This window comes from Pocillopora verrucosa, chromosome 9 (genome assembly GCF_036669915.1).
Source record: "Pocillopora verrucosa isolate sample1 chromosome 9, ASM3666991v2, whole genome shotgun sequence".
Taxonomy (NCBI): domain Eukaryota; kingdom Metazoa; phylum Cnidaria; class Anthozoa; order Scleractinia; family Pocilloporidae; genus Pocillopora; species Pocillopora verrucosa.
This window is the reverse complement of record NC_089320.1, coordinates 16,492,804-16,507,292: the sequence shown is the minus strand read 5'-3', so window position 1 is coordinate 16,507,292 and position 14,489 is coordinate 16,492,804. Positions and strand designations below refer to the sequence as shown.

General features: G+C 39.9%; 3 protein-coding genes across 5 annotated transcripts; 1 reads left to right on the top strand and 2 right to left on the bottom strand.

Annotated features, from left to right (window-relative positions):
- Nucleotides 1-350: 350 nt before the first annotated feature.
- On the bottom strand, nucleotides 351-2,569 carry LOC131780243 (uncharacterized). Its single transcript, XM_059096867.2, has one exon. It carries the CDS (start codon nucleotides 2,417-2,419, stop codon nucleotides 929-931), a length of 1,491 nt encoding a protein of 496 aa, XP_058952850.2. The 5' UTR covers nucleotides 2,420-2,569; the 3' UTR covers nucleotides 351-928.
- Nucleotides 2,570-2,679: 110 nt separating this feature from the next.
- LOC136283450 (uncharacterized) lies at nucleotides 2,680-4,603 on the bottom strand. The gene has a single exon (XM_066172411.1). It carries the CDS (start codon nucleotides 4,547-4,549, stop codon nucleotides 3,473-3,475), a length of 1,077 nt encoding a protein of 358 aa, XP_066028508.1. The 5' UTR covers nucleotides 4,550-4,603; the 3' UTR covers nucleotides 2,680-3,472.
- Nucleotides 4,604-5,163: 560 nt separating this feature from the next.
- On the top strand, nucleotides 5,164-14,334 carry LOC131779306 (solute carrier organic anion transporter family member 4A1). 3 transcript variants are annotated; one of them, XM_066172167.1, is made up of 11 exons: nucleotides 5,164-5,293; nucleotides 5,783-5,964; nucleotides 7,011-7,154; nucleotides 7,865-8,056; nucleotides 8,831-9,216; nucleotides 10,323-10,725; nucleotides 11,354-11,543; nucleotides 11,804-11,948; nucleotides 12,542-12,720; nucleotides 13,240-13,454; nucleotides 13,876-14,334. In XM_066172167.1, exons 3-11 carry the CDS (start codon nucleotides 7,028-7,030, stop codon nucleotides 14,004-14,006), a joined length of 1,968 nt encoding a protein of 655 aa, XP_066028264.1. In that variant the 5' UTR covers nucleotides 5,164-5,293; nucleotides 5,783-5,964; nucleotides 7,011-7,027; the 3' UTR covers nucleotides 14,007-14,334. The 3 variants fall into 3 exon arrangements, with proteins under 3 accessions (XP_066028264.1, XP_058951832.2, XP_066028266.1); XM_059095849.2 differs by having other exon boundaries at nucleotides 5,165-5,293; nucleotides 11,354-11,531; XM_066172169.1 differs by having other exon boundaries at nucleotides 5,182-5,293; nucleotides 5,788-5,964.
- Nucleotides 14,335-14,489: the final 155 nt, after the last annotated feature.

Genomic DNA, 14,489 nt, shown 5'->3' with positions numbered 1-14,489 from the left:
GAGTTAAAACAAGGAAGAAAAAAAAAAGGGAAAGAGCGATGGTCATAAGATAAAATGTTTATTGACTGAGGTAAGTCCAGCCGGCCGGGAAAATGTTCGTCTCTCGATCGTGACGCAAGGACCTTGCTGCACGCATTCTGTACGTTATAACCTCAAGCCAAATATTTTTCCATCCGGCCCTCCCTCTCAGTCAATTAGTACATAATGTGTCAAGCTTCCGAAATTTCTTTTAACATGTATCTTATGTCATATTTATCTATAGATTGTTGTTCACGTAAATCTACTCTTCATATCATTAAGTATGTTAACAATGCGACAGGAAACTCAAACCCACAACTTTCCTGTTGTTCCAATACAAATTTATTTCAGTGTCAATATAACAAGTGTTATTGTGTAAAACATGTAACTAAATATATCTTCGGTTTTGACGTGCGTGGAGTTTTTTTTTTTTTTTGCTATCACAGTTGTAAACAATCGCCGGCTAATTGATTTCGTACAAAGGTTAAATAACTTATGTAACTTGAGAAGAAACGTTATTGTAATATTATGACTTGTGTTGGAAGCCGTTTATCAATAACTCTAAAAACAAAAATGAAACACACCTATATCGCGATAACCGTTCGAAAGATGCAACGCTACTTTCTATTTTCTGTAGCAGAATTCATCCCAACTTCCCCCTCAATCTTGAGATGTGTTCATTGTGAAATGAGAAACGGACTTTGCCGGTTACAGAGATCTCGATATACAGACTGGAACTTTTCACACACAAACACTTACGTCCAGCCCTGTTACTGGGTTGAAACTTAAAGATCGCATCGACCCTTTTTCATTTTGGGAGCTAGGCTTTGGTTACCATTACTGTCGGGACCTGTATCAGAAACCCCTATAAATTTCGTATATTAAAGTTCTGTCGGCATTGTGGGCTATCTTATGGAGACGGGGTTCGTTTGAACACCCATTCTACAGGTGGTACTGGTGACTCAGGGACTCTCAGATACCGACACTTGCCTGTTCGGTCTTGATAATACCACGATCTGTCCTGAGTCACTATGTTTGAACTTGGACACGTATCCGTGTTAACAACAATTCTTTCATAGCTTCTTCTTTCTCGTAATTTATTCGCTGGATGGAGAGGTCTCTTGTGCTTTGAGGCTTTAACTTTCAAAGATCCATGACTGGCCTTTGGCTGGTGTTTCCGTAAAAAGGCTTTGACTTTAAGGTCGATTAACTCGTCCTCAGGGTTTGAAACCGTAAACAGTGCGTCAACAGCGGTTGAGTCGTGTTTCTGAGGAGGAATCCTACTCCTAGGTCTGTGGTCGACTTTCACCTTACTGTTAAATGTTATTTTACGCCGCGGCGAGCGCCCCTGAGAATGCCGTTTCTTTCCCTCGCAAGCGACGTCGTTGGGCTTCTCCACCAAGCCAATCTGAGATTTAACAAGATCAACACTTTCACTTCCTCCCTTGCTCTCCCTGTCTTCTTTAGCTTTCCACGATGAATAATCACCGACCAGATCTATTGGGGCTGGAAAAGTTGTCTTGGTTTCCTTGTTTTCAAATCGAGTGGGCTGAACGATCTTATCATAATTTTCCATTTCGTACCGATCATCATCGCCCCTTTCCAAGGTCGGTGTTTTCGGTGTGGTCGCTCGTCTTTCCGGAATAATCTTAGCTTCAAGAAGCCCTTGAGTACGATCCGTGGACTTGTCAGAGCTTACACTTTGTGGAGACCATTTGCTGGTCTTTATTACAATCTTCCTTCCCTCGTCTAAAGATCTGCTTCTCTTCATGTGATCTTCCGTCGTCAAAGTTTCGAGGGATTTGGTAATTTTCGGCAATGAATCGCTTGATTCTTTTCCGGTTTCCGAGGGGTATTTCGTTTGCGTGATAACTTGTTTTGTTTGTCGTTCGAGTGCTGTCACAATTCTTTTTGAACCAGATATTTGTTCATTGGCAGAGCTGCCTATAATTATTCCTGGAGAGGACATTCGCCTTCCAGAGATCGATGCTGAATTGTTTATAAATTGACTCTGCTTTGTTGTGTTGATTTCCTGAGGCAAACGATGCCTTGTGACGCTCACTCCAATATCATAGCAGGGACTCTGATCTGATCTTTTGACGAAGAGGGTTCGTGGTAAAGACCGTGCTTGGATCGATCTTTTGGCGACTGTCCCATCTTTTAAATCTTCAGAACTGTTAGCGACTATATCTTCTTTATGGTCCACTTTCGATCTGTCTCTAGCTTTGTGCTCGTTGATATTCTTTCCGATAACACCATTATCCTGAGCGCTAAAATGGTCAACGGACAGAAAATCATTCGGCCTTGGTTCACATTTTAAAGTAGTTAACACTGCGGCAGTAGTTCTTTTTAACCCTATTTGGCCTGTTGAAACTTTCCGACGATGCCTCTCTTTCTCCATACGATATGAAAACAAAGCAGTTCACTGTGTTACTTGTCAAGACCAATTGTTAAATTAGAATTAAAAGCGTCATATGAACCATGTGACCTTATTTACCAAAATAACACAGAGGAAATGACGGCTGGGTTGATTGACCGCTAAACGCCACCAAAGTCACGCTATCGGGCCTTTAAGTTATATTCGGGCTCCCGCGTTTACACCAAAGATAACTTCGACTGTTTGTCTTCAAATGGTAAACATTTACTGAAACAACAACGCATACAAGTGTCTGTAGATCAAAAGCAATTTTCCATCTTATTCTATGATAACATTTGACCCTTGGATTAAAAAAGAAAGTCGTCCAATGTGCTACTTTTAATTATTTCTTGTTTACCATAACAAATAAAGTCATTGATGCATAAGATGGCAAAGCGGAACTCAGCGCTGAAACGGCAATTTAAATATTGATATTGATATTGATGTTCAGTGTTTCCGTAAAGTTCGCAAACGAAAGTCGATTCAATAATGAATGAATATACATGAAAGACGCCGTCATTGCTCGTGAGCTACCTCAATATTAATTTAAATTGAGCTGATTTATTTATTTTTTTAATTTAGTAAGTCAAACAGGATTAGACTAAGACGCGACTTTGGAATTTAAGTATCTCTTGGTAGCTCTTGTGCATCATGCATTACCAACATGAACGTTGTTCTAATTATCTAGTGTGACATTTCCACGAGCATAGAATGTTTCGCAATAACCATGACATAGCAAGAGATTATATTCTCCTGAACTTAGTTGATAGCTTACTTGAAAAACAATTGTATTCTACCACACAACATTCTTGAGTTACAAACACACTCGATGAGATATAAATACCATGAACGCTATTAGCCTCGGAGCGAAAAAAAAAAAAAAAAAAAAAGAGAATGACTTCCCGTGTGTAAGTGATTTTCGCTAGCGTTAGCGACCAATCAGGCCGCTTTAGCGTCGCCAATTCTCACTGAGGCGTAGATTCCGCGGCAAAATGGTCAAGTTTTTGACACTTGATAATAAATATAGGAACTTCCATGTTACTCGTAAACCGAGTCAGCTAGTTCGTCTTTTGCAAATACATATGAAATAGGAGGAGTAGGAGATTCTGGAACTCTGAGATAGCGACATTTTCTTCTTTTGTCTTGATAATACCATTTTCTGTCCTTTGAAAAGTGGCTCATGAGTGGGCATGTGTCAGTATTAATAGGCACTCCTCTGAGCTGCTCCACAGCACCGCTAGTGTAAACATTCCCATTTACTTTTCTTTGCAGCTTAAAATCGGGGATTTTCTTCACTCGAAGACTTTGTGTGCTGGCCAAAGGCTGAGGCTCTTGGAGAAACTTTTTGACTTTGGATGTCAGGTCCCTTTCGAGTGATATTTCTTGTGATCCAACAGAAAGTGTTTGCTGTGCGCGATGGTCTCCCATTCTTGATTCATCGACGAAACTAACGAAATCAATGTTAGTCTCGGATTCACTGCCTGATACAGCTAAAGTGTGACTAGAATTCGCCTCTTCCTTTTTAATACTCGGTAACTGAAGGAATTCTGTATTTACTTTCATGATGCCTTCAAAGCGGTCCGAGATTTCCAAGTCTAGTTTTACATCGTCATCGCCTTTGTCTTCCTTGTAGAAACCCGCTTCAGGTGTTACCTTTTCAGCTCCTTCTGGAGCACTGTGCTGTCGCCTACGGTTCAAAAGAGTTTTTCTGTTCCCTTTGTTGTCGTCTTGAGCGAGATATGATGCCTGAGCTTCAAACCTTGGCAAGTTTTCGTTGGCGTTGTTTTTTTGATGAAACTTCATCTTCAGTGCCTCCACTTGGTCTCGCTTCGTATCGTCAGGCAAATAAAATAGAGTTTCATCCTCGTCTGATGAATGTTTGCTGTTGAGGTGATCTGAATCTTCCTTTCCGATTTGGAAATTAGCAGTGGGTTTCCTGTAAGAGCTCATGTTGTAATCACTATCATACACAACACTCCCAAATGTAGACACAGGCGGATCTGCGTTGAAAATATGACTTTTCAAATATGGTCGTTGTCCTCTTTGATTCTCTGATGGCCTTGCGGAAATTAAGGGTAGACTTCTTCGGCGAGTTGAATTCATATAACCTGACATTATTAAATCATATTCCCATGCGAATGATTATTTCTTAAACCCCTCGCCAGATGAAGCCAGACCGAATAACTCGTCATGTATGAATCCACCCGTAAATGAAAAAAAATAAGATACATTAAGATGCACATAAACGGTAATTATGTATAATTAACTTGTCACTATATGATTTGGACTGACGTGCCCACTCGCAAATTTTTCCCAGTCAACTGTAACGGTTTGCGTCGTTAGCACTCCAGTGGGTAATTAAGACGTGTGGGTGGGTGGGTGGGGGATGTACTGCCAAAAGCCTTCAAACACTGACCCTCCTAGTTAATGCTTTACACTCTAACATCAGTATGCATATTCTCCATACTGTTCTCTACACATTTCCTTAGGTGCTAACAAGGAGAATTTGTTTAACAGTCAAGAGCTTCTTTAGTCGGTGATCATTTCCTTTATTCTCGTGGCCTTAAAGTCTTTTTCAGGGGTGATAATCCAGTTGCAGGCTCTTCTCGTCGCATGAATACGAGCCTGCTCATACATATGGAAGAGCAGCGCCATAGGTCACTTCAAGTACATGACCGGAATTTTTTTCTAAGGAAAGATGCTCGATTTACGATCGAACTGCAGGGGACCTGTTATATCACCGGCCCTTAGTACGGCGAGCCTTTTAATTATTTGCCAGATTATGTTCATCTGAAATGAAACTGTAACCACTCGAGATATATCTGCTGTTTTGTGTGGCCAACAAACAGTGCTAAATCGGTAAGCATCCTATGCATTCACGTCCTCTCCACACTCGAACTTTTTTGCTAGAAAAAGTGAAAATCGCACATTGAATAGCCAAAAAAATGAAAAGCATACAATAAGTAACTATGCAAACCTGATTTCAATTGCTGGCTCTCAGGGCCAGCTCATGTGTCACGCTTTTGTGAAAACTTGGCTGAAAGTGCATAGTAAACTCATTCGAGTCGACCTACTACTTTATTCCTAAGTTTTTGTTTTGTAATTGATATCTGTTGGCCCATGTTATTCCATGATCTTCCGGTGACACTTGTCATTGTCAATCATCAAATCCGACTTTGGCTGTTAACACGAACCCATTTCGCTACTAAGATCTGAAAGCCTGGCTCGCAACGGATGACAGCTGCATCTCTTTTTGTGACGTCATAAGACTGATGTTAAATCAAGATACTAAAGAAGTTAAACCTTTTTGATGAAATTATTGATCCTCATAACCAGTCTGTTTGTCAGGGCAGAAAAAACTTCGGGAGAATTTACATGATGATCAGAGTGAAATGGACACCGCATTTGTTACCCGAACCTGGCGGTGCCGTTCGTGTGAGTTCAGCTGATATCAAAGGTGTATTACGTGATACTGGCTCTCTTCTGATCACCCTCCGCGTTTAGAATCTCTCAACTCTAAGGATATCCAGGTAAACAAGAAGCAATAATGTTAATAGTAATTTAACAATTGTAACTCAGTGGAAGATATGATGCACTCACTGGATAGTTACGCTGAGATCTTTAGGACTTGACAGTTTGTCCTTTGGGGAAGATCACCGGAGCTGCGGCGAAAGGTAAAGCCAAAAAAATTTAATTCGCGCGAAATTCCGCAAATGAAAAAAGGGAACTTCCTTCATCCACAAATTAGGATGCATTGTAAATATGGAGATCTGAAGATGGAAGGCGAATTATTTATTGATCGTTTCTACGGCCTGCACTCAATCACTAGATTTGCCTCGACAAGTACCACTGTGTAAGGCGTCATAGTAAGTAAGCATAAAGTAACATCACGCATCGACAAAGGTGACTCGGATTGTTTTACTGGTCATATGGAATGATATGGTTTCTTCAAGCAGGCTCACTGGAAAATAATGAATGCTAGATGATAGAATCTCAGTAAAATTCCGAGCGATGTACGCTAACCATCTTTATTTTCTGATCAGCCAAGTTAAAACATAAAATATAAGAACTGGAGAAAATTCTAACTATCCTTTTGACTTTGTGACGGATGTCTACCAAATTCATAGTTTGTAGGAGCTTCACCTCACCATGTAACAAAACCCTCAACTCAAAGAAGGCAACAAACTGATTGGCTCGACAAAATAGGAAAACAAAAAAAATAAGCTAGAAAGGAAAATGAAGAATAACAACAATTTAGGTTATGGATATAGAACGAAAAAAAATGCTTTATGTATAAAAACGTATATTAACTCCGAAGAACTTGCATAGCTAAAGCAAAATAAGAGTTCACGGGTAAAATTATCAAAATAAAAAGCAACTATTTAGAATGAAATCTTTCAAATACTTACTTATAAATATACAAATACTTGTAATCTAAAAGTCAATATTTACAAAGAGAATGATAAAAAAAAAAGGGAAATTTAAAAGAATGTAAGTCTAAAATTCAATGTACATGGCACTTTCTGTTGTTTGAATGTCAATGTCAATGTTCTTAAGTTCGATTTTTTAATTTTAGGCGGCAGTTATAGAAAGATGGAAACAAAAAAGAAGCCTCTACTCCTAAGATATGGATGGAGAAATTTCAGACCGGGATATCTTCAGTTTATGAACAACTCCAAATGTTTCTTGCTATTTGCCACTGCTTTCAGTATTAGTCAAGGTGCGTTTAAAATCAGAAGTCGTCTGATGAAATATTTGCTTATCATTTGAAGAAAATATTCGACATTTTTTAAAGACATGTTTATGTAATTACATACACTGTTTTGTCTCTATTGTTTGTTTTGTCCTAGAAGCATTTTGTTATGCTCTTTAAATTCAACCTTGTACTTTAAATCAGAACCGAAGATGACAGAAGAACTTTCGAAACATGTTTTTTAAAAATGTCGCATATTTTCTTAAATGCGTGCCATATCTGCTGCTATCCAGACCTATCATCATTTTATAACAAAGGTTATAAGGTCTCATGTCTTAAAGCCTTAAAAGGAAGAAGTAGCGATAGAACGGAATGAGAAATCTCTGCTTCCCTTACCTGCTTTGGAATGATGACCTATTTGATGCGATTCACCAAGTGCGAAGCAAATAGAGGATTATCCTGTATTGTAACTGGCTTTTTTCTTGACTGAGTTACACGTAAAAACCGATGGGTTTCTAAACAGTCTATTAGTAGAGCTAAAAACCTTCCAAAGAACCCGAGTAATAATTTAAGCCTCGTTCCAAAACGCCCCGGAGCTGCCCATCTTTAGTTTCCTCAAACACATTATCATATAATGCTAGCGATTGTGCATCAAACCCCCATTTGGGGGCCTTTCCCTTTCTTCCTGGAGTTCAAAGATCCTACGAGTGATATTTTTTATGAATGATATTTTTCAGGAATGACTGTTGGTGGTATAAGCTCTGCCGTTCTCACAACCATTGAAAAGCGATTCCAGTTTACTAGCAGAGAAACAGGGTTCATCGCTGCTTCCAATGATATTTCTGCCATTCTTCTTACATTTATCGCCAGTTATTGTGGCGGCTATGGAAATAAGTCCAAATGGCTAGGATATGGAGCTCTGATAACAGGTGCACTCCTTGATTTTTGACGCCTGCCTTTCTCATAATCCATGTAATATGTTGCCTGTTGGCAGAACTCCTGTTTCCTTCAATATTTGTTGTAGTCACAAATGCCTTTAAGGGCTTAATTAATGTGAAAACCATCCAAATCGAATCAACGATGCAAAGGGAAGTGAAACGATCGAAATGATAAAAGCAGTTGCTAGTTGTGACAAGAGGCGGGGGGTTGGGTGGGGCTATCACGCTGCCCTAAACTAGTCTTCAACTGACGCAGAAATATATCTGAACAGACGAAAAATATACAAACGCAAAATAAAAACCTAGCATATGAAAAAAAAGGAAGCACATAATATGACTAATTAGCAAAAGGTACAATAACGCGAAAAACTAAACTAAGCAAAAACAAACAGATGAACATGGACAATTACGTCACCCAGGCGTCTAAATTTGCTTACGTACTTGTCAGAGTTGGTAGCAATTTCAGTAACACATTCGGTTTATCACGTACCAGGATCCTACCGACAACCCCTTAGCCTTGAAAGGTCTGGGTACGAGACTAACCTTGGGTATCAGCAGGTTTCGATGTATATTTCGACTCTACAAACCTCTGTTAAGATTAGTTGACTCATTAGTCGCTAGCTCTTAAATGATCGACGGTGCAAATATAGTAAAAAGTCACCGACAAATTCATGATTATCATCTCGTTGACAGTACAGGCTGAAAAGTAACCTTAGTCCAAAAACATCTGGTAAGTTTGAGAAAGACATCTTATGAACCTTTCAGGTGTTGGATGCTTCATACATGCCCTTCCCCACGTTATAATCGGGCGATATCAACCAGAGGCTGACCACGGAGCCTCTACAGGTCAAAGGCAGCTCTTCTGTCACGTGAACACCACAAACACAACATCGGATTTAGAGGGTTCCCAGTGTTTATCGAAATACGCAAAGAACTGGTACTACCTGATGATCTTTTCGGTTGCGCAAATGGTCATGGGAGCTGGAACGTCACCCCTGTACTCACTAGCGCCCGCTTATATCGACGAGAATGTCCACCCAAAATCGTGTCCAGTCTACTTCGGTGTTTTCTTCGCAGCAGCAATTGTTGGTCCTGGGTTAGGGTTTCTTGTTGCAGGTGCGATGCTTACAAACTACGTTGATCTGGAAATGGTAAGTTCCCAGGAAATAAGCTCTTAGCGTTCTGTTATAACTTCCTTCGACAGGTTTATAAAAATAGTTCCAATTGTATGTTATTCACCAGCCGGGAGGTCCGTATTGGAAAAACTGTGCCCGAGGTCTTTAGTACCTCCCGAGGCCTTTAGTACCACCCGAGACCGAGGACGACTTCTATTGTAACAAAATGCAATTTCGTATGTCAGAAAAAAAGTTGCTATTCACTAGCTGTATAAGTATAGGAAATCGTATGAACGCGAGTGCATTTCGTGATTTATGGGCACTAGTGATGTTTTGAAAGTTCTCAAAATTTCACGAGCCGTAGGCGAGTGCAATTTGAGAACTTTCAAAACATCACGAGTGACCATGAATCACGAAATGCACGAGCAGGTTCATACGATTTTTTATTTATTATATTCTCGACAAAGCAAACCGGCTGTCAGCCATTTTTTATAATTTGGTGTTCAAATTTGGCGCTTCCCCGGTGTTTCCATAGCAACTTCTCCGTATTGCACTCTATAACCTCTATTGCACTCTATAACCTATTTATGCATTCATCATTGACCAATCAGAAACGCGATATTTTGTTGAGTATATAATAAGTGGATTTTGCGCACCGTAGTTTTCATTTTTTGGTGCCTAGATTTATAATTCATTGACTACAAGCTTGAGGAATATTAATTCTAGAGAATTATTTAGGGAAGCCCTAGACGATCATTTCTTGTAATTTCTATTATAGTTTTAACAGTTCCTAACTTAGTGTATTTTTGTTTTAATAGGTACTATCATATAAATATATATATATATATATATATATATATAAGTGAAAGAATCAAAGAGGACGCATCGATTCTCTGTTACTGTGAGTTCCGCGCCTAAGCGCTCGTCAGACAGAACTTTCTGACGTCTGTCTGACGAGCGCTAAGGCGCAAAATTCAGAGTAATAGAGAATCGATGCGTCCTCTTTGATTCTTTCACTTATATAAACTCAGCTCTGCTACCACAGCATTGAGCACTTTATGCCACATTTATATATATATATTATTATTATTATTATTATTATTATTATTATTATTGAAACCAAAGATGCATTTTTCTTCCAGCCCAAAGGCTTTCACATCACTCCTCGGGATTCACGTTGGATAGGGGCGTGGTGGCTTGGGTACGTAATTGGTGGAAGCCTTCTCGTCCTTACTAGTGTGGCCCTTTCAGGATTTCCACGGCAGCTTCCTGGTGCCAAAGAAAGGAGGGAACAATTGTTGAAAGAAAGAGCCATTCCTTTAAAAGACCAAAACGTAATGGAGAACCTAAAAAGTATTATCCCAGCGACAAAGCAGCTTCTCAAGAATCCTGTCTTCGTTTTTAATGCTTTGGCCCTGTCGGCAACCACTTTTGGTAGCGCTGGGGTGGGGCCTTTCCTTGTGAAATTCCTTTATCTGAAGTTTAATCTAAGTTTGGCCATTGCAGGGCTGGCCATTGGGATAGCGGTGGCTCCCGGTGCTGGAGGTAAACTCTTGTTGTTTATGTCATAAGCTGAACAGACGCACAATAACGTGGAATCTGTTCGTTATTTACTCCCCGTGAATGTGACTCTAGCTCAGTTTCCCATGTAAGAGGCGGTTTGATAAACCTGGAGCCACCTCCTAGAAGAGAAAGAGATGGCTACAAAGCTACTTATTAAGAATGTTAACTACTAGCGGATAAAGAGCAGATTTAAATTGGAAACAGGCGCAGCCCTGGCTAAAAATATTTAAACACTTTGAAGACAAGGGTGCGCAAATGACGTAGTTTCGCAAGAGCTTAGGAAGCACTCATTATTTATCCCGGGAGGAGGGGAGGGTCGGAGGATTTTGGGAGGATCGCACTAACAGAGTTTAAAGGTGAGACTACAGAAAATTGACTGCCAATGAGAGGGGATCATCAGAATACTACTGAGCCTAATAGTAAGATCAGATAAATTGTGTCGTGACATTCCCAGAATCCTTCATCCCTCCCAACCCCCACCCCCCCCCCCCTTCCCCTACTGCCCCAACGATAAATAATGATATCGGTCTCTTACGCCTTGTTTAGAGATAATTATCGAGTTTTGATTCTAAAAGGGACAATTTATTTTACTGCAACACATTATTTCCAGGTGGTGTTTTCTTGGGAGGTCTTGTTGTCCGTCGTTTCAAGTTAAAAGAGACACTCCTTATGGCAGCTAAATGCTGTTTGATTATCAAGGTTGCCACAATATTTTCAAGTCTTATTTGGCTAATACCCGGATGTGACGAGGTGCAACTTGCCGGGATAGTCAAACCGTACTGGGACAGGTGGGGAGAAAGGTAATAGCAATTGAAGTAGTTGAATTGATTTTGTGATTTCTGCACTTCTCCACGTGTGATAACTGGATTTCTGAGTGGTTTATAGCTCGTTTCCTGGTCATTTCGTAGACACTATCACTAAAACCCTTGTAAAGAACTAGCAAGTTGTAGATTATTTGTAGGTTGTAGGGATTATACTGGCTGGACTGTCATGTTCTATAGCTACATATTGCAAGGATTTCTTTAATGATTCATGGACTTAACTTGTTTGTCTTTCACAGCACAATGGGAGGAAATTCTTTAATTTCAACATGTAACAAAAACTGCAGTTGCCCTCTGTCCCTGATCAGACCTGTGTGTGGCTCGGACAAATTAACGTACTTCTCTCCTTGTTTTGCTGGTTGCACTTCATCAGACACTAGTGGGGTAAGGTTTAAGAACAGAATCTTTCCTTGAATATGACCTATCAATAGTGATGTCAGCTAGAACAAATTCAAAATTTCCAATGATACAATACAATCTCAAGGTCGAACATGGAAATCGCCATTTAGAAGGGCCTAAATTTTTATCCTCATCAAAAAATCAACTTTTACCTACATTCAGCGCATGAGATTACCATGTATAACACGGGTGGCATGATGACTTGGGAAGAAGGAACTTTATTGTAAAGAGAAAATAACGTTGAGTTTAATAGTTTACTACCAAACATGATTGTGACATTTTTTTTTACATAAAGCACAGTTTGTAGTCAGAATGACGCGAGATTTCGAATCAGTCAAGAGACTCCTCAGAGATTTCGAAATCCTGTTCGTAAACTTACAATTTATTATTCGTCTGACCCTCGATCACAGAAAGATTCTTGAACGCAGGTCCACGAGTTACATTTATTCAACAAAAAACCCGTAAAGTACATGTACTTAATATAAGCCGAGCCACAGATTCTGTAGCACATGTATCCAGGCTCTATTTTTACCTTCAAAGTTTACAGTGCACTAGTTAATGATGTGTTTTCGTAACAGGTTTACACTGGGTGTAACTGTGTCTCGCCACCTTTTAATGTCTCAACACCCTTGGCTTCTCGTGGATTATGTGACAGAGGCTCAGGCTGCAAAAATTACATCGTATTTTTGGTCGCTGTGCTACTTCTGGTGATGGCAGGTTTTACACTTTCTGTACCAAACAAGACCGTTGTACTTAGGTAAACACATGTAAAAGTAACAAGACTTTTCGATTTGAAAACAGCTGGCAGGCCTGTGCCCCTGAATTCTTACAACGTTGGTTGTCCACAGTTGTTTAGACAACCAACATTTGGCAGAACGCTTCACTCTCACAACGCCTCTGTCCATCCAAGAGTATAAATGGGTACTGGCGCATTGTCAGGAAAGCCTGATGAAATAATGGGGGGTAATCATGCGATGGAAGAGCATCCCCTTTCAGAAAATTTTCCTAGTCGCTTCCTCGTCGGAAACCAGAATAAGCTCCGGCTGAGTGGGCCACTTGGCTCCAGCGCAGACCTTGCCTTTACCTTTTTATTCTTGTACAATACTGCAAGTACTAACAATTAACTACTACTCATTTAAAACTCTTTGCTATTTACGTCTTCCATTTCCAATTCGGACTTAACTAACATTTACGAAAACAAAAAGGAAATCTACAAACATCAAAAGATTTGCCATTACAATGGCAATATTATCATCTCAGCTGTGTTCAATCCTAGGTCAGTTCCTGACAACATTCGCTCCTACGCATTTGGCTTACAGTTTGTATTCCAGCGAACTCTTGGATTCATTCCCGGACCGATAATTTACGGTTGGTTGTTTGACACTCGCTGCCTCGTTTGGGCGGAAAGCTGCGGCAGAAGAGGCAATTGTCAGTTTTATGACGTACATAGTTTGTCCTATGGCATCATGCTTCTCGCCGGAAGTTCCCATGGTAATTTTGAAATAAGATTTTTGATACATTTCTATCTATTTATGTTTTATCTTTGGCATCCATCGGTCACGAGTGACCAAGGACCTCCGGTTCAGGTATATCGGAGCAGCGTCTAAGATGGATGTGCAGACCAATGTGTCGAGAGTGACATTTTTTTCTTCAGCCTCTGCACTCACACTCAGTGTCATGCGTCGTCGATCAATAAAGAGCTTCAACATCTCCCATTCTTCAACCAACCACCCCCTCCTACCCCCCCTCACTCTACACACTAACCAAGCTTAAAAACGTAGACCTTACACACCTTTTCTTATGAGTCATTCACTCGCGAGAGTGAACTTTAATTTCAACCATAATTATTACTATCACTTCAGCAATTGTATTAAGATTTCACCTTAACTGTACTTTATTTTTCTTTCTGCAGTGTTGGCTTCTTTATTCTATTTCATTTCGTTTTGGTATTGTCGCAAACGAACTACTTCAGACGAAGCGAAGAGCGTCAGGAAAACGGTAGAATACGGCAAGAAATTAAATGATCAGGACACAAGTGTGTAAGGGAAGTCATGGGTTCCAAATCTGTTCTCTAATCCTTTTATAAAAAGTGATTAATGGACACAACTCTAATTGTCTTAGTGCTAGCTTCTTGGTGTCAACATTAACATTTTTATCATGGAGGGTGAGGTTTTTAACGTGACACATAACTGAAGCCCAAATTAATTTGTGACGCGTGACTTTTACAAACATTCATTTTAAGTTTTGCCTTTTAAATTGGTGACGCGTGAAATACTGTTCAAAATACACGTGACGCGTGAATTTTTTTGATCAACGGGATCGGAACCCTCTCCCCCCTTCCCCCCTTCCCCTTACTACCCTCACTATGGTCCATAGTATTAATATAACACAACCGGAAGAATGGTTAACTGATTCATACAATAATAGTAATACGCATAATACAGTAATAGTGATACTCTTTATGGAATATACAATCAGAACACGGATAATAAAAAATGTTGGAAATTCTTAAATTGTGACATAGAC